At 42.5% G+C, this 24,984-nt stretch overlaps 1 protein-coding gene across 1 annotated transcript in view; it reads right to left on the bottom strand.

Annotated features, from left to right (window-relative positions):
- Positions 1-626: 626 nt before the first annotated feature.
- ALK (ALK receptor tyrosine kinase) overlaps positions 627-24,984 on the bottom strand; it is a 319,150-nt gene continuing 294,792 nt past the window's right edge. The window contains exons 20-32 of the mRNA XM_062573543.1: positions 24,377-24,475; positions 23,164-23,316; positions 21,798-21,896; positions 19,715-19,901; positions 17,341-17,431; positions 16,333-16,397; positions 15,276-15,405; positions 8,458-8,555; positions 6,733-6,825; positions 4,878-4,979; positions 3,295-3,429; positions 2,725-2,815; positions 627-1,398 (exon numbers count right to left, since the gene is read on the bottom strand). Coding sequence (XP_062429527.1) covers positions 694-1,398; positions 2,725-2,815; positions 3,295-3,429; positions 4,878-4,979; positions 6,733-6,825; positions 8,458-8,555; positions 15,276-15,405; positions 16,333-16,397; positions 17,341-17,431; positions 19,715-19,901; positions 21,798-21,896; positions 23,164-23,316; positions 24,377-24,475 — 2,048 coding nt within the window. The 3' untranslated portion in view covers positions 627-693. The remainder of the gene's footprint in view (positions 1,399-2,724; positions 2,816-3,294; positions 3,430-4,877; positions 4,980-6,732; positions 6,826-8,457; positions 8,556-15,275; positions 15,406-16,332; positions 16,398-17,340; positions 17,432-19,714; positions 19,902-21,797; positions 21,897-23,163; positions 23,317-24,376; positions 24,476-24,984) is intronic.

Raw genomic sequence — 24,984 nt, 5'->3', positions numbered from 1 at the left:
ATGCCATATGAGTAGCATCTTTCTACTGCCTTGCCAATTACACAAAAACTACTGTGCTTTCAAGGACTTTCAAGGACCAGACTAGCTGGAACACAAGCTGGGAACGTGCTATTGTGTCTCAATTCAAAGTTGGATCCTTTTATTTGGTTTGGCTGAATGATGCTTTCCCTAAACCGACTACAAAGCTCGGCCACTTGCAGGAGATTCCAAGTCTTCTACAGCATCCACAACTTTGGCATGGAAAACCCCAGACATGAAACACTCAAGGCAGTGAGTGGCTTTACACTTAAGCAGCGAACACACAATTGAGAAAAGCTCACGGGAAGGGCATGACAACAACCATGTGTATTAGTTGATGCAACAGGATCTGGGCCTTGCAGTTAACATGTTTCCTGTATCATCCCTCCCCTGTTGGTTTTTTTTTCTTTTTTTTTCTTTTCTTTTTTTCTTTCTTTCTTTTTCTTTTCTTTTCTTTTCTTTTTTTTTTTTTTTTTTTTTTTTGTATTGGGGCTCTGGTGATTTGAAGCCTCTTCGGTTATTTGAAATTACAGCTTCAAGGGTGGCACTTTGGAGCAAGTTGGCACGTAATGGAAGATAACACTGTCAGCTCTGTTGCTCACGGTGTATTGGTAACAGGACATCTCTTCAAGGCTCAGGGGCCACACGGGTAAAAGTCAAGAGGGTAGAGGGCTCTCAGGGCCCCTGGTGTGTTACGTGGTTCTTGTTTCTGAGGATGGGATCCTCATAACTGCTAGCGCAAGGTGGGGTGGAGGCTTCCAAGGGTAAGCCCTGCTGTTGGTATCCATAGTTGACATTTCCACAAGGGAAGTGGCGAAGCCTGAAGAGAGGCACTTCTTTAACACTTGCTGTTAGGGAAGATGGCTCTAATAGCAGGGAGGAGCCTGGTAGCCTGCCAGCCACAATGTTGGGCCCTACAGAACAGTTTCCTTCGTGCCCCAGGTTCTCCCTCTCAGACATCTCTTTTTCCATCAAAGAATTGTTTTTGCTGGCTTGCTTCTCTGCAAACCAGGAACCGTACGTCGGATTCCAGAGGTTGGTGGGCTTGTTTCTGGAGCCTCGGCCTTTGTGCAGCTCAGAAGGGGGATTGGACTGAGTGTAAGCCATGTTGATATGTCCCCCTACAGAGGCTGACTGCACCTTCGCAGGGACTGGTGGTTCCAAGGCTCCCACTTTCCCTAGAGGTTTTCCAGTAGTGATGGCTGATGGCATTGGGGGCGGAGATGGCAGAGCTTGCTTGTCATCCTTTTTGTCTTGGTGTGCGGAGACCAAGAGAGGGGGAATCCCTTCTGGATCTTCTGGGCACATTGCTACCTTCTCCTCCTCCTCAACTGATGGGCCATATTCCACTGGCAAAGCAGTGTTGATGACATCTGGATCCTGCAGAAGAAATTAATGATAATTTCTCAGTCTGCTACCACTCTGACTTAGTTACAAATGCAAGATAACTGCCAGCTGTCATTGTATGATCACAGCACGTCTTTCCCATCATGGGGCACACATTTCATGTGCAGGAAATGCTGGCAAAATGCAGTTAGCTGACATGCAATGGGACGCCCTTAATGTTGAACTCTCTTAAAAAAAAATTCAAAACGCCAAACACAAGCACAAAACCCACCACAGAACAGCAGAGATTACAAGAATAATGATTTTTTTTTTTAATGTCCAGCTGAATTTCCTGTGGGAACGTTGTTTTGGAATTTTTATCATCTCGAACTTCATAACATTCTCAAATACTGAGGCAGTTACAGCCATGAAAGTACACAGAACAAGGGAGAAATGGGAATGTAGACAGAAGGCAATACTATCAAGAGTAGACCCCCTAGAAGCCTGAGCCCATAGAGACCGGGGTCTTGAGCTATTTAAGCAGTTTTGAAAATTAAACAGAGAAATGTGGTGATCTGGACAACCTTTAACTACTGGTAGATGCCACAGATGATAACAGAAAACGATGTCTCACACCCAAGGATCGAAATGCACATGAAAAAGACCAAGCCTTAACAGAGATGCAGACCAGTAATGCCTCCAATTACTTACAGATGGGAAAGCGAGCTGACTGAGGAAAATAACTACATGGGGCTACACAAGAAACATGTGCTGAACCAGGCAGCAGAAGAACATTTTCCAAACTACCTCATTCTTTACAAGCTAAAAACGGCTATAAAAATCAGATCTAAGCCTAGAAAGCCAGCCACATCCTCTTCCTGCTAGCCTTGTAATCCCCACTCCTTGGCACTTCTCTCTGCAGCTGCTTCACCAGAGCAGCAGACTCAGAAAATTCCCCACAGCTGCAGAGGCCACCTGGAAAAGGTGTTCTGAGTCAGGACCATTTCTGCTCAGTGCTCACCATGTCCCCAGGGTTACAGGGAGACAGAGTGGCTGATGTGAAGCACAAGTGCATATGGATGCTGGTGTGTCTGGGGTCTTCAGCTTGCTAGAAATACTTGTCTTTATAAGCAGAAGCAGAGCCACAGATTTGCCATTCCTCTGTACAGCTGGGTAAGCATGTGTTCTTTTGCTTTTAGGCAGTGAAAGTCAGTAGGATCAACAAACCGATGTGGTAAATGTCCCATCAGCTGGTCCCAGCCAAATGCCAGTCTCTCTGAACTGCAATAATGCAGCGCTGCTTTCTCCTCATTTTACATTCTGGCTCACCTACACTGATCCTCTCCACCCCTCTCAAGGCAAATGAATAAAACCTGATACCTGAGTGCAGTACTCAATTCTCTCCAGGATTATGGCAAAGTTTGGCCTGTCTTCAGACTGGTGCTGCCAACACTGGGTCATAATGCGGTAACTGAAAGAGCAAAACAAGAGAAACTCATAAATGGCAGATCCATTGGGTACGTAACAGCTAGTCACTGCAAACTGGAAACCGTGAGGACACATTCTAACAAATAAGGGTGCTCAGCATTCCTGACTTAGACAACTAATGCATAGTAACGCTTAATATGTGATCACCAGAGGGGTAAAATCTATGGCACATCAGAGAGATAACCTGCCCACCTGAGCATTCTCAGAGAACTCACTAGAGGTAGCTTGCAGTTTCACATTTCACCTGACACACAGAAATATTGCACAATCTTCAACCAAACAAAAGTGGCCCTCTAAAGCAGGTATCACTGCCAGTAGAGAAGCCACTGGCAAGTTCAGAAAGGTAGGTCAGCCAAGATACGACCAATCTCAAAAGTTATTAACATTTGACTAGAGAACAGTATTCAAAACAGATGCTCATTTGCATTAATATATCAAAGTATCAAAGTTGCAATTTCATACACAGGGCCAGGGCAGTTTTTAGGTGGATCCATTCTTCCTCCATTGGTTACGAACTCCAGAACCTCCTGGTTACTTTTGCTAGGGTAGGGCATATATCCCAAAGAGAATATCTCCCACAGCAATACACCAAAGGACCTGAATACAGAAGAGAAGAAAAACAAAATTAAGGATACAGAAATCATGATCATCATCATCATTTAGGGAATATGCCCTTAGAGGTTATGTTGTCAGTATTGCTCTTTGCAGTCTGTACTCAGTCATCTGGTGGGATTCACTGTCGTGGGACCGAGATGTGAACAAGCTGAATAATTCTAGAGGTGGACTCTGAATCATTTCATCAATGATAACAATTGACTGTTACATGAGTTAAATCTATGATACAGGTAGGTAAACCTGACTGCTCTGCCCTTGTACTCAGCCCTGTTCCACTAGATACAAGAAGTGCGAAGCAGACTATGTTCTTCTGAGGCATCAGCCACTGCTGGAGGCTGGACTGAGGGGAACAGTGGCCTGAACACCTATGACAAACTTTTCCTCCTGAATAAGCAGATATGCTTGAAATAATGTTAGTAAATCCTCACTGCTGACTCTGAGCCCCCTTCCTGTATCTCAAGAGAGTATGATAAAACATTCCCTAGCCACAGTCTTGGCTCGTGCAGTGTGGCAGGCAGCGCCCTGGGATAATGGCTGAGATAGGGCCCTTTCCAAAGCGTTCATTTGGCTGGATGCTTAGAAATCACGATCTTGTTGATTAAAACTACAGCAGAGCTACGAGCAACAGCAGGCAACTCATCCCCTTGGTGCTGACGGACAAGCAGCAGCTTAGCTCTATCAGAGAGCCTGACTCAATCCCTTGGACTCACTCAGGAGCTGCATCCTGCCCATGCAGCTCCCTTTCCCTCTGCACACCTCCTGAGGTTGTGGCCATGCTTTTCTGCTCATTTCCTCCTACATCGCAGTCACTTTGGCTCCTGCACCATGGCTTCCCCTCAGCACCACAGCAAAGTAGGTGGGGCCAGGCTGCGATACAAACAGTACAAACAACGGCAACAGAGATGTGCTTCTTGGCTTTGAGCCCTCACTGCTTCCAGTCCACAAGCTCACACAATTTTCTTCTCCCCTCCTCTGTCCACCGGAAACTCAAAGCTTACAGAATTTACAGTGCTGCTGCAGACCAAGAGAAAGATGAAAGCCACGATGTATTATACCCTTTCCCCCAACAGCAAGCATGGATGGATCCTGCCTGCAGTTTCCTGTTAACGCTCTGCTGCTTTCACTAGTGTGGAACGGGTACTCTCCTCCCAGGACTAAACAAGACAGCACCCCCGTCTGCCTCAGCCTCCCTTCTCTGCCTGCTCACTTCCCCAACAGCACCTGCCTTAGCACAGGGCTGATCTTACATTTCCCTTGTCTCTTCCAAGATTATTGGCTCTGAAAGACCTTACTTTTCTTTCTAGTAAGGGAGAAATGAACAGGAACACATTGTTTTTCAAAACATTCACACTTTTCAAAAAAGGTGAAAATACACAAACGGAGAGAGAGAGAGAGGGAGAAAGAGAGAGGGAAAAAGAAAAGAAGCGCACCATGTGTCTGTTTTTGATGTAAATATCCCCTCCATGAAAGCCTCAGGAGGCATCCATTTGACAGGCAACATTGCACACCCACCCTTCCGATAATAGCTGGCTCTGCAGAGAACAAACAAAATGAAGAATCAGCCAAGAATTCAGAAAATGTGATTAACCAGTGTTTTTATAATTAAAAACTAAAATAAAAGAATAAAATAAAATTAAAAACTAAAGTTATCAGCCTGAGGAGGGGCTATTTTAGGCAAAACTGTGGCAGAGAAAATGCTGAAGAGGCCTATTTCTTCTCATAATAGTGGAAATTGGAGGACCACCAGCAGAAACTGGCAGACCATGCAAGGATGCTCTGTAATCCCATCCACTTAAGGCCTGATCCAGTAAACTTAGGTTATCATATGTGCATACCCGCAGTGAATTTCTCACACAATAAGATGTTGCTGGCAAAGCCCTCCTCTCCCAAAAGTGCTTTACAGCTACAGCAAGATCTCCACCCCATCTCACAAGTGGTCACATTAAGCATCCCCACCAAAAATAAACACAGCCTGTCCCAAACGTACTAATCTGAAGTACTGCAAGTGAAATCCAAAACCCTTAGCAAAAGCCAGGGACAGGATAAGGAGGAGACTTGGCCCTTATAGCCAGGGACAGGAGATCCCATGCTCCTGAGGCAGTAAGTATATCCGTCTCTTTGTCATTTTCATTTAAAATAAAACCTACAAACCCCAAACCCTATGCTGCAGGAGGCTATTCATGCAAGCAGGTACCACTGTTCATGACTACACAGTCTGAGTATCCAAAGGGTTTTCCTGCACACAGAAACATGTGCAAACTTCAAAGGTGCTTTTGAAAACTCAGCACCAAAGCATTCCCAGCACAAAGCATTCATTTTGGCAGCGAGTTCTACTGATTGTGTGACAGGTGCTACTTTGTCCAATCTGACAGCGGGGCAGAACAGGGGCTCTTTGTGAGGGAGAGGGAAGGGAGAGGAAAAAAAACCCAGTTAACATGCACTTCTGTTTTGAAGGTAGCACTCCATTTGCATCACTTCAGGCTAGGATACTGTCAGATCTCAAACTAAGCAGGGCAAGGCTTGGCTTAGTAATTGCACAAGAGATCCCCAAGCAGGGAAAAAGAAAGTCATGACACCGGACTAAACAGTTTGGGTGACTCAGTACAAGGCATTTCTTCTTCTGAGTCAGAGGTAAATCAATTCCTCAGCACAGCAGGACAGAGTGCTGCACTTCTGGAGGTGCTAGGTGGAAGATGAGATATCAAACTGCAGCCCTGACTGCTTGTGGTCATTAAAGATTTCCTGGCACTTGCAAGAGCAGAGTAGTTAACCCTGTGTCCTGGCTGAATTCCAATTCAGGTGATTACATTTTCCTGACCTTCTTCTGTACCTTCCTCCTTTATCTGCAGTAAATTGAGGAGATTTACTGATGATACCAAACCAAAGGGGCAGGGCTAGTATCAAGGAGGAAGATTAAATTCAGAATGATTTTGGGCCACAAAGCAGAAGGGCACATCAGTGCCAACAGTGTGGAGAAAGTAAAGGCAAGAAACTGTTCTTACAGTACACAAGGAAGGAGAAATGCTGTCTGTGGCTATCAGACTTCATTACTTAGAAGAAAGTGCTCAGGAAGTGGGAAGAGTCTTCAGAGCACAGTTGAACTACAAGTGAAAGCCAACACCAATACAACACTAGCAGGAATTCATCAGGGTAGGATCACTCCAGTTTCATGCCTTGCTAAGGATAAACAGAGGAGCACATGAGCATGCTCTCCTAAGCAAACACTGCTCCTCTCTCATTTTGGTGAGCTTCCACTTGCTGATACCCTGGACTTAGCCCTGCTACCTGTATATATCTCGGGCCATTCCAAAGTCTCCAATCTTAGCCACTCTCCCAGGCCCTCGACAGGTAAGGAGGCAATTCCTGGCAGCAATATCCCTACAAGGAAAGGGAAGAAAAACAACAGAAAGAGAAGAATCACTTAATCATTCAACAATTTTGCAAACCAAAAGAAAGCAAAGAACAATATCTGATTTCCTGAGGTGCAGACACAACACCCATAAAAGTCAGTGTTTACAGAAAAATAGTGATGTCCCAAATTCCAACCTACTCCAATTTTAGGAGCAGTCCTGCTATTAAGACATTTCCTCTTTAAACTTCATTTAACATCTTTCAGCTGAATGGATGGGTCTCCTGTGAACTTCCCTTCACCACAGGAACTATTAAGTCTCAAGGGAATTATCAGCAGAGGGTTTGATTTCAGCAAAATGAAGCTGTCTTGATCAATGCAGACATTGCTCTGAAGACAGGTAAGGGCCTGAATCTGTGCATGCAGATAAAACTCTCTTTCCATCTCTTCTGAGCTAAAGTAAACCTTGAGATCTGAGTAACATGGTGGCACATCTTGTATATTAGTTTTACTGTTAACTACAGTTTGGCTACAACAGTGTCACAGCACCTTGCAAAGCTGCACACTAGTACCGTGCTCTTCTGATGTAGGCAGGGTGGCCATGACTATTCAACATGAACAAGAGCAGCACAGGAGCAGAGGGAGCCAAAGAACAACCACCAGCATCTTGTGCTTTTATTACCACTGCCTCTCTCGTTATTGCTGACTTTACAGTAGGAAGGCATACAAATGTGGCTGCTCCTAACCATGCTGAATGCTATGACAATCATTCATGATTCTCTAAAGTAGGGTTGCCAAAGATCATGGGAAGATGCTGGAAAACTGTGACACATGGAAATATATCTGGATTATTTTTACCATCTATTTGAGCTGTAATGCTTCTTTTAGCGTATTCTCAAGGGAGAGGTAGGCAGCCAGATTATTCCTCATCTCAGCAACCTCAATGGGTCCAGAACTGCACAGGTAGGTTTATTCTGCTTTGAAGCCAGTAGGGTGCACTCCCTTCCAGTGTGGCTTTTTTGGGAAGAATGCGCTAGAGGTAGTAGAGGTTCCAGCTGGTAGAAACACAAGCACTGACGCAGGGAGTTTTTATCACTCAAAAACTTTCTGTGTTTTGGGCTTTCTCTGCCCTGTGCAGACTTTCTGTTTTTCTGCCATTTTCTCCAGGGTCTTTGCATGGTTCTGTTCAAAGTTACAGACAAAATTTTGGACATTTCTCAAACAGCCTATTCTGTGGGAGCAGAAAACAATAGTCACGAAGTGTAGTACTTCTTGCTATGTTTCTGTAGCAGTTGTCTAAGAGCAAGAAGAGAAGAGTTCCAGAATGAGCAGAAGGGCAACAAGTAAAATTCTTGAGGACAAGATGAAGATCTTTAAGGACTTCTGTCAGGAGATTATGTTTCCATTTGCATATTAGCTAAATAGGCTGCATGAGTGCATGAGACAGAGGTTAGGATATTTGATAAAAACTACAAACCTCTGCCACATGGTCTACAGGAGTCTTTTATGTTAATTGTTATTATTCAGGTTTTATCTACCTTGTTTAAAGGTTTCCAGTCACTAGAGTGCAGCAGGACATAAAAAAATTACACAGGGCATTATGCTCCTCTACTGGCTCATACACAACACATGCCCATGCTGGCACAGGTGTGTTCACCTACCTGTGAATGAAGTGGTTCTCCTCCAAGTACTGACAACCACAAGCAATGTCATGAGCCACGTGCAGCAAGTCCAGCATGCAAAGGGAAGAAGGCTGGTTCTACCAAAAGACAAGAGATAGACTTGGATTAAAAGCAAGAACACAGCAAGATTCATCCCTTGTACAGCACTGGGAAGTCTCCAACAAAGGATGTAGCTCAGATGTTAATACACCTCGGGATGCATACACTCATTACAGACATGCGCAAAAGACAGCATTCATATCCAAGAACTATTAAAAGGATGTGGAGGCACCTTGTCATACAAATCCCAATAACAGACTCAGAAAGCTGGATCAGACATCCAAGTCCTGCAGGCCATTTCCCATCTCAATCAGGATTCTCCTTTAAAGGTTTCCCACTGTTATTGAAAGATGCAAATGGATTTCCCTCAGTTCTCCTTGGAGACAGTTCTGCAGTTTCAGCATGATAAAAATTTTTGTGGAGATACATAGCCTGAATTGGTCCTCAGTCAGTTTCTTTCTATTATTTCTAGCTCTTCTCTCTCTAAAGTCACCCTGAACAATGAGAATGATGTTTTGTGGCATGAGTCACGTTTGCTCTTTCCCTCCTCCGATCCATGTAGCTTTTATCTTGCCCCTTAGAGCACTGACATGTATTTGCTTAGCCAATGGCTATAGAAGATTAAGACTGCTAGCTCCTTGTTCCTGCCTCTCTAATACAATCTCCAGCCCTTGCCAGCAGGAATCAGATGCTTTAGTGAAAAGGCCAGGCTTAGAAACAGCTCATATCTGTGGGCCTTTGAAGCCAAACCATCAGATTCTGTCCTGAGGTGTGAATCAGTGATCCCTGCTGCCCGTCCTTGAGGGAAGAGAAGATCATTTCTGCCAGAGGGACCATGACAAACAACTGTATGGCATTTTTTCCACTGCAGCTATTCCCTAAGAAAATATTTCTCTGTGGTCTTAGTTATTTGACTAAACAATCCCATCCTGCCCTCCAGCTCTCTCTCATAATACCCATCATTCTGTCCAGTGACAGGCTCACCTGTGCCTGTCTGTTGTGATGAAACCTCTTTACAGAGTGATGTGATGCTGTGCTGGCTACCCCCCTGCTCTAAAACACTGCTAACTGAGACTGCAGGCTCTGCAGCAGGCAGAGCCAAAACCTGAATATTGGGCATTGGCTAGCAAAATCAAAGCTCTAATGTCTTCTGAAGAAGTTAGGAAAAACCTGGCCTCAATATTTGACTAAAAAAAGAATTGAAAAATGCTATGTATTTTTATGGGAACAAACCTTGTTTTTTCACTGTGGTGCCATAAAACAAAACAGGTTGTGACTGTGTACCACCTGCTTATTTTTTATTAGGCACATGGTATACTTAATTGCTTATATCATAGAATCACAGAATCGGTAAGGTTGGAAGGGACCTCTGGAGATCATCCAGTCCAACCTCCCTGTTCAAGCAGGGTCACCTAGAGCATGTTAGACAGGGTTGCATCCAGGCAGGCTTTGAATATCTCCAGAGAAGGAGCAACAAGGACCCCCCTTGCTGAAGCCCAGGCTTGAACCAGGGACCTTTACATCTTCAGTCTAATGCTCTCCCAGCTGAGCTACTTCAATATACTATATACTTAATTGATTCTTTACACAAAAGACTGGACTGAGTGTGCCCCCCCCAAGACTTTCCTTTTTGTAGAGTAGTATTTCCTAAAAATATTAAACTCCTCCTCTCCTTTTTTTTTTTTTTTTCTTTTTGGAGGAGTCAAGAGGAGAAATATTTTTTTTACCTCTTTGAGTTAGAGTGGCTCACCAGCTACAACAAGAGAGATGCAGATGCTGTTCGTTCCCTTTTCAGCACACAACTAAAGGGAAATTAATACCTTAGTCTCTCCATTTCTGAGAAAGGCTCAGAAACCTGAAGTGAAAACTGAGTAACAAACCCAATTCTTTACTATGCAGCATTGACTCCAAACCTGCAGGCTGAAGCTGCGAGCTGATTTGACCAGCAGAGCTTTTTTCTCTCTTCTTTTTTTTTCCCTCCTTCTACTTGTTTTTCCTCTTCCCCTCCTCAGGTGAATTCCTTCCATCTTTTATTTGGTTAAATACAGCCCTGAAGCAGATGTGACTTCTCAGCCAAGGACAATTTAGCCAAGTAATTTCTTTGAAAAATTGAGGGTTTGGATTCATTTTGCAAGGGGAGCAGCCTTGAGACACCAAAGAATTCACTTTACAGCTGTTCACAGCTTCTGCTCCTCAGAGGAACGGACAATGCCAGCTGGAAAGCATCAGTGTTTGGAGCAGTGGGCACACTGGAAACACTAGTATGACACTTCCCTGGGTGAGGTTGAATCTGGCTAAGGGTGAATGAAATTGTGTGTATTGTTCAGTGTGATGACTGCAGAATTTAAAGGAGGGGAAACTACATTTTATCTTCCAATCTTGATTGCTTTTCTGTGTATGAGAAGGATCATTGCTGAACTTTCCAAAATGGAGAATTCTGCAATGCTTATAACAAGTGAGAGTCCAGTTCCAGGCATCTCTGAACCTGTCAATCTGGACTGCCCCTCTGCAGAAAAAGAGGGAGAGGTAATCCTGTCAAGAGATGTGAAACCTTATTACAAATGGAACAGAGAAGCCCTTCAGTGTCATAAACCCTGAACCTCTGAAGTAGTTTGAATTTGAAGCTTAGGGAGTGGGCCTATTTTACGAGACAGATGCCTGGCTGGCATAAACTGACAATATCCCACAAAAGTCTGTGGTATTATGTCAGTGATGTTGGATGAATGTTTGGCCTACATATGTGGTAATTCTTGCTTAGAGTCCAGCATAATTGCTACTTGTTGGTCAAATATTGCTTTCATTATTTACATGCAGAACACGAACAATACGCAATAGGCTGTGCTGGCAGCACCTCAATGTTTCATTAAGTTGCATCCTATGTCCTAATGCCAATCTACTGTGGTAGCTCCAGTTTCCCACTGCACAGTGCCTAATAATGTCTTAAGTATCCCCTTCCATCACTTACCTGTCTCCTCCTCTACCATTCCCCCTGTTCTCTACCATGGTTTTTAGCAGTTGAACACGAGGCAGCATGCTGTATGCCTTGCTCCAAGTCACACATGCTCTCACTGGCCAGTTGCAGGCCAAATGATATAACTGCTTCACTCAGTGGTTGCTCTAGAATGGTGCTTTCTCCTTTCCTCAGCCTTGTGAGATATTAATGCCTTTGACATCTCTATTTTGAATGAAATTAGCAAATGAGTTGAAAGTTAGAGAGCAGGGAGAGACTCTGGGGGATGAATATAGAGAATGAACAGGTAAACCTTATCCCTGTTGGAACCAGGCTGAAAGCAGAAGTAGAGTGGGAAAGAAAAGACAGCGTGGAAAGCAGCTGGAGAATAAAAAACTGAAAAAAGCAAGAGAAAAACAAAAACAGTAGTGCAAGAAAGAGGAAGTAACAGTACAGTACAGAACAGTAAACAGAAAACCATTATTACTAAATCAGTCAGCTAGGTGTTTTGTTTAATAGATTCCTGCTTATTGATGTCTTCTATTTTTTGTGCTCAGCTCCTTGTCTTTCTCTTCCTTTAATAGACCTGGCAAACTAGAAGTTAAGCTATCCCTACCCTCTGCCTGCCTTTCTTGAAACAGCAATAAGAGGAACAAAACAGCCCAGAAATCTTTAAGTGCAGAACAAGGAAAGATATAGACACAGGCCCAGGTACAAGGACTCTATGCACAGAGGGTAAACCCACTTCTGCACTTACGTTCTTCTATGTTCTTTTTCATAGAGCACAATGCCCTGTGCGCATCTCATCTCTCCTCAATAAGGCTATCTTCAAGCTTCATAGTTTCTGAGTGAGCAGAGAAGCACATGCACCAAAGGCTGATTTCTCAGCACTCACAGCTGCCATTAGCTGTTAGAAGCTGCCCTTAAAGCCAGACAATGAATTATTCTGTTGCTCTCACCAGGCAACCCAGGCAACCATCAAAGAGGATGGTAGCAGAAGTTGGGAAAGACAAGAGTAAGAGGGTGTTCGAAGTGGAGATGAAATGTGTGGATCTATGTCTGCACACAGTTAGGCTATTTGGGCTCATGCAACTGTTAAAAGGGGACTGAATCCAGGGATTTGAGTAAGTTACCGACTGTACATCACATTTGTACTTTATCTCTTCCAAAGTGTGACAGGCATGGGACAGAGCAAAAAACAGCAGCACCAGTCCCATGTCTCCTCTAGTCACAGGAGCAAGTTAAATGCTGGAAAGAGAGGAGGATCTTCAGGTTGCTGGGAGCAGCCCCTACGTATAGTAGTTCTGCGGCAGTCTCAGATAACTTCACACAGGTCAGGAAGAACAAGGAAGAAGAGAAAAGGAAGGATAGACTGTGAAAGGAGAAAGAAAACAGTAAGGGAGCAATGTTTGCTGTGCTTGGGGTGAATCTCTCTGACACTAGCTGTCCTGACAGCTATCAGAGAGGTTACACAGAGCTACCGCTAAGAGACAGAAATGAAAGCTCTGATACGCAAGGAAGAACTCATGAGTAGGGTAAGGGCAGAGAGAAAGAAACCTGCCAGATCAGAAGGCTCCAGTGACTGCATCCTATGAAGATAAGGGACTTTTCATCCACAAAAACAACTGGTTCATTTTACTACAAGGTCAAAATTCCTGCTGTTTAGGACTAACGCTCATGGTGCTTCCTCACAAGGCCCAGATCATTACTGAGCTGGCTTCTCCCTCTAATTTAATGAGCCAAAAGGATACTTTCACTGGGAAGTGATGGATGCCCTTACCCTACACCATCTGTTTGTTTCACCTGCCATTTTATGGCACAGACCACAGCCTGTCTTGGCAGTTTAGATCAAAGCACCTATCAGACAACGTACAATGGCTTGCTCTGTTTCTCCCTGCACCAAGTGACAGCATAGCCCACACTGCAAAAGAGGAATTTCCCCACTCATCTACCATCAGGTTTGGCCCATTTGTATGAGCTGACAAGAACATCTGCAAGCTACAGAAAGCCAATTTCTATAATAAAGACTGCCAGCTCAGATTTTAAGTATCTCATATTTCTGGATGCTTAGCCTTCTTCTCCAGGCAGCAGCCATTTTCTTGTATCCCATCCAAGACTGCAGTGCACCTGGGCAACACAAACCCTTTTTAGTTGGTCTGAAAACTAGACTGCAAAGAAAAAAATAGAGTCAATCTGTTTCCAGATGTCTCAATGAAGACTGTTATATATCTGTTAGTGCTAATTCCTGTCTTTTCTGTATTGATAAAAGTCATCATTTTACATCTTTCCAAAGAAAGGTAGAAACAAAGTATGAATGTGGGATCTGGCACTAAACTCCAACAGTATCTAGGGCTCATCCTGATCCAATAGCCCAGATGGATCTTTATTCTTTAGAAGTACTTATTCCTCTTGAAAGAGGCAATTAATTTCTCACACATTTCTAACTGACTGTCATTCCCTGCTGAAGCTGATTTTAGTGGGAAACTCTTCAAAATTCTGGACTAAAGATACTTATTATAAAGTTAACAGCTCCAGGCCTGATTCTCTTCTTGCCTATGTCAAACTTGCTTCTAACAGATAGATTTCCAAAGAAATGCACCTGATCATCAGTTTAAATAACAGCTTTATCATTACTAGTGCTACACTTTTATTTTTGTGCTTTTGGAAGGAAGGTAAGAGTTTAACATAGTTTAACATCTTTTTTATTTTTTGACTTGTTTCAACTTTCTTGAAAAAGGAGAAAATTAAAAAAATAAAGAGGAAGAGAAACATCCAGTGAGTTAGGGACCTTTTTCCATGCCTTTCTATCCTTGATCTCCTTTGTTGTACATTCTTGTGTTCATTTTTAAATGGACTGAAAAGAAATGAGGGATGCCAGGAGCTCTTTCACATCAGCTTTTTAACTACAGCTTTGCTTGAAGATTTTTTGGAACATGACAGGTTATTTTGTTCTTTTTCAAGATAGTATCTATCATGTTATTTAGCAAAGTCCAGGGATGAGGCTCTTCTGCATATCCCCAGCAATATATGTTTCCGTTATGTTTGCGACCTGCTCCAGACCGGTCTTCTAGCAATAGAAATTTCTGACTCTATAAAATGGAAGGACATAGTAGCTACATGGATCAGCCCATTCATAGTTAGGCATTTGCCTTATAGCAACAGCTTATTAGACAAAATTCAATTTGTAAAGAATTTACATTATTTAAGCAGATTAGCTTAATAAATGTCATACCTGAAAAACACAAATAGAAGTCACATGTTCTGTGGGAGGTCCCACTCATGTTCACACTGTTTTGCCTCTCTCCCTCTATTCTCCTTTGGATAGAATGGTAAGTGTCTTCCCCCTGTTCTCTTCCTGCATTTCCTGAATGCATTGCTTTCCCCTCTTTTTCGCTACTGCAGCTCCTGATAGCTGTAGACTTATGTGTTATTTAATCTTCTACTCTTACATAGCACCACTAGCCTTTCTCTGCCCAACCAGATGCATTCAAGTGGCCCCAAAATGGCAGTTTGGGAGCAGATATTCCAAACATCCAGTTGCTTAGCTATCCAGTGGAGACTCTTGGCTTCCACATAGCAAAACGAAGAGAGACTAGGATCCCCTCAATTACAAGAACAAGGTTGCCATGAACAAAGTTTTCCCAATACCACTTTTTTGTACTTATGGATATATGTTAGGATTGGCTCATCCTAGAAAATGAATGGTGAGGAATGGTATTCATCAAGGTCAACAGAGCAAGCTGCCAGAGGAATGTAGAAGCCTTTGCAAGTCTTGCAAAGAGCAACAGCTCCTCTTCTATTTTCTTACCGGTCTAGGCCGCGTCTCTCTCAGGAATGACTTCAGATCACCTCCGGCCATGAGCTCTAGCAGGATGAAACGGGGCAAAGCCTGCAAGCTCACCCCGATACAGCGCACAATATTCTGGTGGTTGAACTTGCTGGGGGGACAAGGAGACTTGGTCATGAAACAGCTTTGATCCAAAATACACAACTACAGAAAAACGAAAATATTCTGCTGGGGTTGAGGGGAGAGGAAGAATGTTTTTTTCAGAGTAAGTAATGCAACTCAAAGGCAGGGTAACTGGACAAAGCCAAAACGTTTTCCTTCTACTTCGTTTCTGTCCTGTACAGTGCAGAAGTAAAGGGTGGGAAGGAGGACCTTTTGGCTCCTTTTCTACACTCTTCTTCAGGCATCCTCTTTGGGCTAAAGCAAGGCTTGTGGGTCACAGGAAGCTGATAACAGAGAAGAGTCTGGATTATGTTTCTATTATATTTTCTCTTCACTCCAGTGAGAAGATTCCATTGCTTCTCCTCTAATTTCCCTATCCTGGGGAGTAGAAGCTGAGGTGGGTAGGGTTGCTCCAACATTAACACACTGACACAGGAATCAGCTTATGCAAGAGATATTGCCTCAGGGCCTCTCTGATGCTTCCTTACTTCTCCAGATCTCAGTGTAATGGAGAACTATTTGCTTGGATTTCAGGACTCAGTCACTGACATGAGCAACGTGTCAATGGCATCTGTTAGTTTTAAGTCAAAGTGACACTCCAAAGGCTTGTTTTTCTTATGCGCTGACCTCCAAGAAAAATCAGAGGAGTATATCACCAGTTCTGAAAATTGGGCCTAAAGATTTTCAATTTGGATAATGTAAATCTGTGTGAATTCTCCTGAAAATTTTGCCCTTAATCAACTGGTGACTTATTTTCTCCTTTTGTAAGAAGAATTTAAAAGAATAGTAATAGTAACCCACAATAAAATCCTGAGAGCTGTTCCTAAAATTACAGTATAAATATTTTTATGAACATTATCCTTTAAAGCAGCTTTGCAAGTCGGCACAAGTGCTTTCCCATCTTATTCAAACGCACCTAATAATAAGAGCTTCCATGAGGAAGTCCAGTTCATCTTGCTCCGAGCACACTTCTGGCAATGTCTGGAAAAGAAAGAACAGGATGAGAGTGAGAAGGTATTTAAACTTACAGTTGTGAATGCCTGATGCAATCAAAATGACTAACATTGTCTGTAGTGGTCCTTGTCTCTGTGAAAGAAACTCCAGACTATGGTAATGACTAGGTCATAATTAAGCTAGACAGTGAAGCCTACTGAGAGATACATATCACACAGAAGGTATGGTCCATCGATGTGTTGCTATCCTCCTCCCAGCAAAGCCCACACTGTTAGAGCAAATACCTTCAAATCTACAGGGAGTAGTGCTGAATACACGAGACTTCACTGCGTAGAGAAGAATAAGAGCAAAGCACTTGAGCTCTCAGACAATTCAGTACTGCTGCCTCCCATCAAGAGTAAGCAACTAGCAGTAGGCCTGTGCTGCTATGTAATCTATATGAGAAATCAAGCTAGCTAGGCTGCTGAAGTCCTAAATAAGCCTTCTAGAGTCTCTTAAGATTTAGCTATGCACCCAGTGCATATTCATCCTGTAACGGAGTGCAGAGATCCATGAAAAAACAGCCATCTACTACCTGCAAGGTCTTTGATGTACATGTCAACGGCTCCCGGCCATGTGAAGATTTTTGGCCTGTGGCTCAAACACTCTGGACAGGTTACCATACCAAGTGTATCATGTGAAGGATGGACAGGGGACAGATTTAGTTCTGATCTCTGCAGTCTACTGCAGCTGCATGGAAAACCTTTATCTATTATTACATACAGATTTCTTCTTGCATAGTCTCACAAGCCCACATGCTGTAAGTTGTACCAGCACTATCATGGATAGAAGTGTTGCAGTAGAGCTACAACCTTTCTATCTGTGTCCTCCAGTGGTGTAGTAAAGCTTAATTCATCTCCATTTTAAAATGCATTGGGACTCTTGGATGAAAGGTGCACAAAACCATCATAACTCAAACACTGTCACTTACTTTCACAGCCACCTGCAAGGGAGTGGGGTCGCTGGGGATCCCTGCCACCTGACCTTCATATACCTCACCAAAGGCTCCGTGGCCCAAACCCCTAGACAGACCAGAGAAGACAAGAAGGTTTTACTACAGAGAACACATATTATAACACTGTGGTCACAGGTCACAGAATGGGATCTTGTGTTTCACTGTGGGCTCTTGTGTTTCATGGCAGTGAAACAGAGAGAACCAGACGTTGGCACTGATGGTACTATTTTGCACACTATTCAGGGGACCAGACCTTGATCTAATTTTTCCTGGACCTACAATGCATTTAATAGGTAAAGAAATCAATTTCAAAAGCGAATTGTCTCCAGTGAACTCAACCTGCTGTCATTGTACCGTGTAATGGATATCATTCTTGTACTATGTTGGTGCCAGTACATAGTGGTGGGCGCTCCAAGACAGGCCAATAAAGACAGGTCTTATGTCTCGGTGTTCCTGCACCCTAAACATATCAACAATTCCCATGATGTTTATACATTACCATTAAAGAAAACACTGAAGTAGAAACGAGGCATGGTACAATGGTTCTCAATGGACCTGAATTCCAAAGGAAGGATATTTTCCTGATTTATTTTGTGATTCTGGGCAAGTATGTTAGCCACCTTGTTTTCTTCACAGGGTGATGATAATGCTTTGTAAAACTCGCAACTCCAAGAATTTCTACTGAGTACAGTTGCTGGAATTGATCAGATTATGAAACTTACAGTTTAATTTTGAATAAGGATACAGGAAAATAAAAAAAAGAATTAAAATAATCACACAACAGATTAAAGATCCTGTTCTATGTCCTTGTAATACAGATTTTGCATCTGTCTATTCAGTCATCAGTTAATGAGAGTTAAGTCAGCTGGTGCAACAATCACATGGAAGGCATATGATAACAATATAGTGAGCTGTGGCAGACAAGGAAGCTGCATCTGAGTTCTTGATTCCTTCTTCATGTTCCATGGGCTGCACATTGGGCAATAGTAGCTTCAGTCTCCCAGAGACATCTGTGCCTTTTGGTCTGGATAAGAGGCTCTCTTCTACGGTGATATGCACTTTCCTGGTTGATCCAGGTCTGGCCTGACAGCTGCACTGATTGTCTGTCCTCTTGTCCGTTGGTGAACTATTTTTACATGGGTTGCTGCCCTCACTTCAGTTCAAACATGTGCTGCTAATGGTAGCCTGCTCCATTGCTGTATAGGCTGTCTGTAGTTTTACACGTCTAAGGAGGAGTCTAGGCAGTGAAACCACAGTGAGGACTCATGCTGCCTGTGACTCAATGGCTGCTTTTAATTATACATGTTAGGTATCACCTCAAGACACCATTCTCAGCTATGCTTGACCCACCTATTACAAAATGAGGATATCTACAGTTCTCTACAGCTCATAACTCACCCTTCTCCCCAAAAGCCCACCTCCCTTGCCCCTATTAATTCCCAGATGCACCTTCTGCTCTCTGCAGCTTGACACACATTAAAAAAATATGATTTCAGAGCCCAAGTGACAGGGCAGCAGCAGCACAAAGTACACTGGAACCTTCCAGTTGCAGATTGGCAAGACCTGTAGGTGAGGGGGAATGAGATAAGAGCCAAAATACATTGCAGACTGCAAGGACTTCTCTGAGCATCGTCTCTTTTAGCATGTCCCTTTTAGCTCCCTAGTCTCCCAAGCTCTCCTGCTACCACTTCTTGACTATTTGTAAAAACTGCATGGTACCAGGAAAAAGTCATATTTATTGGTGGCGTGCACTGTACCCTGCAGTAGGGCAAGGTGGGAATGAATTCTTGATTTTTCAAGTCTTTCCTAGAGACTGCTTCAAGCTTTCCAAAAGTTCTGATCTTGACAATAACATGGTTTTCCTGCTGGTTTTAAATTCCTGTCCTTTCAAGACTGTCTGGCAGCCTCAAACTCATTGCTTTTTGCTGCCATTGCATGTATGGTTGCCATTCTCTTTATCAAAGATTCCACCTAAGATTTTAAAAGAGCCTCCTACAAGCTGCAGGCTTTCCAGTATTTCATCAGTTAACGCTGCAAATGGGCCATTTTTTTGCAAAGCCTGCAAGAGATGTGTCTGAATTGCTGGTGATGACTCTTCATTTCCTCCCATGATCCAAGCAGATTAACACTGCACCTGTAAAAGGCTAAGGAGACTCTACTAAATTCTAATCCAATCCACACAAACCTAACTACTGCAGCTCTACAGCTTTTTGCGAAAAGGGGTGTAAGTCGAAAAGTGCATGAGTATTTGTATACGCCTGCACAAGAAACACGAGTTCACATCCACATAAGAGAGGTAGCACATGTGAGTATATAGAGAGATGCATGAGGAAGACAAAGACGAATTTACCTGATGAGGGAGATGTTTTTGCGAGGCACCTCTTTGAGGTCACTAATGGATGTGGTTTTTCCTGCAAAGCAGTAGTTTGGATTGTAGTCTGTCATAATAGTTGAGGTACGCAGCTTGCTCAGTTTATATTCTGGACTTTGTAACTCCATCTGCATGGCCTGCAGCTCTTGGTGTTTTCGACGATACACTAAATACAGAGAACACAGCAAAGCAGAGACAAAGATTGCGTTTGGAACATGATTGCAACCGTACAGCATATGTATGCTAGAATTAGCTGCATGATCAAATTCCAGTGAAGCAAAATACACAGTGACACTGCCATTTTTCTGTTCGTCAAATAATTAAACACAGAAAATGGAAGCTGAAGTTATCCAAGAATTTCTGATCTACAAATCACATTAAGAACCATGAACTTGGTCACAAACTACTCGAAGAGAGTAACATGGAGTAAGAGAATAATTTCACTTGCAGAGATCTGTGATTTTAAAATTTTGAGGGTTTTTTGGTTTTATTCTGTTCAATTTAGTTTAACTTATACTTCTAATTATGAATCCAGAACCAAACTTGAGGGAGCTCGGTATAAGCAACTTTCCTAAATTGGCTACGAGTAACTAAAAGCCTGAAATGAATCATTGCATCACACTGTTCAAAACGGATTATCTGTTAAACTAAACGTTTAGCTCAGAATAAGACAGTGTACATAAAAATATTTCATTTTGCAAAACACTGTCTTGACTCAGCACAAACTGTTTCTAAACAACAGAGTTGGACTAAATTTGAAATGAGCTTGTGTTAGCTTTTGTACTCTTCAGATCAATTCACTGATACCTAAGAAATGTCATTAGAAATTATATCTTGAAAGAAGACATCACGTAGATGTTCCTTGAAATAGTAATTGATATTGCATATATTCTTTTTCAATGCAAGATGCCAATCACGAACAGGTTAAATCAATATTACCCTTACTATTGATTTCTGCGGAAACAGACTGTGACAGTAATGTGTCTACTCCAGCAGACGTTGCTCACGGGAAGAATTTAAGGGGTAAGCACGCACTAGTAAAGCCAGAGGGATGTAATGACCTATCCACAAACCCTCCCTGTCCCCATTTTCCTCCTCATTGCTTTCTCTGAAAGCATTGAAAATGAAAGCATTTCTTAAATCTCTGCTCTTTCCTGAGATGGGAATGATAGGCTGGTTGGAGGGAAAGCGGATTATTCTTCCATTCCCTGAGAAGTAATTAGTAATTTTTAAAGAGATACTGTTAGGCCAGAAATGATACATCTAGGACCATATGTGTGCAACTGATAACTCCTGAAATTCTAAGAACTGAAACAGCTGCACAAGTCTAATTTACTAGCTACCATTTTCTGCCCTGGGTACATCCCTTCCCTTCCCTCCCTAAAGATTACATGCTGTGTGGACAAAGAAAGGTGGCCAAGTTGTAGGTTGAATTCCTGTCCACATTTTGTTGGTTCCAATCTATTTTGCTTGCAATCAAATGCAGGTGAAGGATTGTTTAAGATAAGAAAGTGAAAAGGTAAAAAACACCTTTAGAATTTCAAATGAAGGTGCCAAGAATATCCATATCCCGCTTGTAAAAGGAGAATCTATGTGAGAATTTCAAGCTTAAATGCCATACATGAAGAGGCTAAAGCTGTATATAGACACACTAAAATAAGGGAAGACCAGCTTTTACGTATCAACTACCAACAGCTCCTATTAAAACCACTGGCAATTGTGTCCTGGCAGCTTTACAACAAAAACCAGGCAATTAGTTTTTTGAGGTCCCTCTTTTGCTTACCCTTGGCATGTACTAAAAAATGAAGTGTAAAATATTTGCTTAAACTAACAGCAGTTGAAAAATCTTTCCCTTTTCAGCTTTTGTCTTGCAAAGAAAACTTCCTCAAATTGGTCATTGTGGTTAGAAACAATTATCAAAATCAGCAGTTAAAGGGGGAGGTTATTAAATAGAGCAGCAGCTAAAAGCCTGAATCCTTTGTCTCCCTCATCAGAGACCAATTATTCTTGGCTGAGATGCAGCTATCTCATATGAAAACTTCTTGTGCTGAGAGGCACTTACCTATCATGATTCCTGAAAAAGCCAAAATTAAGGCAGCAACCAATGCTGAAGTCACTACAGACAAGACCAAGGAGAGAGGGAGATGAACCACTGGCTCAGCTATAACAGAGACATGAAAAAGAGGGAGTTACATGTTTGAAATGATCTCCCAGCAGCCACCTTTTGCAGACAGAATTTTTCCTTCCATTTACTCATCTGCTGCTTATATTATGTAGGAGCAACCTCTGACATGATCAGCTCTCAGGATCTGTGACCTGTAATGTCTTATTGTTTCACTTTCTTCAATTAAGATCAAACTACTAAAATAGATGGTTTGCTATCACAGAATTAACATGTGTACTCCCTGAGTATGAAAACAAGGCCATAAAAACAGGGGGCAGGAGACTGGGGAGATGGGAAGAACATTAAATTGTCAGGGCTAGAGTGCTGCTATCAATGCCAAATCAGAGTAAAAGCAGAAGGACAACTGCAATGTATCATTTCCTAAATGCATTTAATCTTGGACAGAAAAAATTGGTAACACTAAGTGTAGAGAAACATACTCCATAGCTGAATCCTCACTTTTGGAACACACTGCCTTGTACAGCTGCAAGGCATTCAGTGACCATCTATTAAGCTTTACTTCACCCCTCAAAATAACCATGATTTTTTATCCATTTTACAGATCAGAGTAGTAAAAAATGTAAAAAATTTTTCACATGTCAGTGACAAAGCTGAGAACAGGATCCCAAAACTATGGAGTCTCTTGTTCTCATTGCTTGACAAGAATATGAAGAAAATAATGTAATGGAGACCAGAGTGTTTGGTTTATCAAATGAGGCAAGTACAGGGATTCTCCTCAGTTTTCCCCAGAGATCTTTCATGCAGAATTTCTTACATATTCTACACACACAATTTTTGTGTTCAAAGCCACAGGGATTATTTTCTCCTTCCTCTCCACCTTGTACTTTTTGCTGGTTCTTAAGAAGTCTAACCTGAAAAGTTAAGTTTAGCTGTAGAATTCCTTCAGTGAGCAAACTTTCATAATTTCAGAGCGGAAACTGAACATCAGCGCAACCAGACAAACTGCTCTGGTGCTTTGACTCTTGAGGATAAAAATCTGACCCATCTCCTTCAGTGCTGCCCAGTATCTCAAACACATACGGTAAAACAAAACAGTGATGCTGCTCTATGTGCCATGCCTCAGCACTAGTGTATCTATATTCTAGCAAAATACTATTCTTTTGAAGGTAACATTCAACAGAAGCCGGTTTTAAAAGACAGTTTAGATAACACTATTAGGATGTCTTATCACCCAAACAACAAAGATTTTTACTACGCATCTTCTCTGTTGCATATGCTGCCAGCCTACCCCACACGTTCTTACCTATGCAAGACACGCCATCCTCAGCCAAGTTTGTGCCAGGCTCACAAAAGCAAATGACTTTTTGAGTCTCAAGATCAACACGGCATTCGTCCATCTCACAGTGACTGCAGTTCAGATGCAGCCTAATATCCACCTCTCCATGGCCCTCTGTCACTAGAGAGTTGATGAAAGAAGCTGAGTTAATTATTGTGAAGATTACACATATGGTTCCCTCAAGCACTGACAGAAACAGGGAACATGAGAGTCATGGCTGCCAGATCTGGCAGGATGGGCCCAGTCTGAGAGAAACTGCTCTTTCTCCACCTTCCATGACTCCTGCCCTCTTCTGACTGTGCCTGAGCACTTAGTGAGGGAACAGTAGGTGAAAGTCTTAACTGGCAGTTTTTATGTAGAAAGTAACACCTAGCTAAATTAGCCTCACTGTAGCTAAGTTGCACTGGCTGTTTTCAGCAGCAAGTTCCACCACATTAGAAAGGGCGGTTGCTGCTGAGACCAAGGGAAACCTGCCCTTATAGTGATCTGTAGGGCTCCACCCTTCTGTTTCCTAGCTTTTATGTGGTCTCAGGCTCCTCCTGAGATCAAACATCGCAATGTTTTCAAAACATTGTTTTGTCTGAATCTATCAGGCTGAGTCAGTTTGTATTTGAAAACACTTCCAGCTGATCTAAGGCAAACTTTTTTGGAGTAAACAGGTATTTTTGTATTTTAAAACACAAACCGTATCTGAAACACTGACTTCCAGGCAAACACAGGCTTTAAGAAGACTTAAGTGGCAGTGTTTATCACCCCAGTGCACTGTTGGGCAGTGCTGCATAGCTTTCTCCAGGAATTCTCTGGTCCAACAACAGTGCTTTGCTAGGGGATGCTCTGAGGAACATGTCTGTTAGTGAATAGTTAGCTACTTCATTTTGGTTTTAAATTACCTGAACTATGAGGTTCTATTATCACTTCCTCTTCAGAAAATTATTCTAAAAAGGCTAGTAAATCTTATTACAAAGGAGCATTTCCTAACAGTCTTGATCTGTTCTCTACCTGCTTTCTTCCAATAACTTCTGTTTAATCTCCATTGGATTTTGTTAAGCAATCTTTCCCTCTTCTCATGTTCATAACGATGCTAAGTTGTATCCAAAGGCTCTCAAAGTGTCTGACAGAGGCAAACTGTTTCTGACATGAAAGAAACTCACTAGAAGAGACTCCTGACCAACATGAATACCTTTAAGCGCTGGAGTGTATAAGGTACCAATTGGATTAATAAAGGACACACCATCCTCCCCATCCATCTCTGGGTCATTTTCCACTGCAGCATTGCCACCTACATCAAATCAGAAGTTACCTTAATAGACTGAGGCTCATTAGCACTAAAATACAGATAAGCTTTGCAACATGCATGACTTCAATATATTTAGAGAAGCATCCAAATGAGAAAAGAAAAGAAATCAAAGTATCTACACACTGAGAACATTTAGTGAGCTGTGGTATGAGCCACTGGCATTTTGCTTGTGACTTAATCAATATTTGGCTCAGTTACAGGTAGACTGTTGCAAACTAAGGTACAAGCATCACCTTTAACCATTTGAATGCTGTGAAAAGGTATCAGTCCTCCTTAACATTAATGGGGTCAAGAGACTGGACACCAGTACTCGAGGGCCAGTTCAGTACACTTATTGATCTAGGTATGTACTGCGTTAGCAGAGGGAGTGAGTAATCTGATCTTGCTCTCCTTTGCACCCTGAAAGCAGGATGGTCCACCAGGAGTGGGGACTGAAGGAATTCAAATGTGAGTTGTACACACACACACAAAGCACAGTATGGGCAATACAT

This window comes from Rhea pennata, chromosome 3 (assembly GCF_028389875.1).
Source record: "Rhea pennata isolate bPtePen1 chromosome 3, bPtePen1.pri, whole genome shotgun sequence".
Taxonomy (NCBI): Eukaryota; Metazoa; Chordata; class Aves; order Rheiformes; family Rheidae; genus Rhea; species Rhea pennata.
The sequence above is the reverse complement of the archived record's forward strand: the minus strand, read 5'-3'. Positions and strand labels throughout refer to the sequence as shown.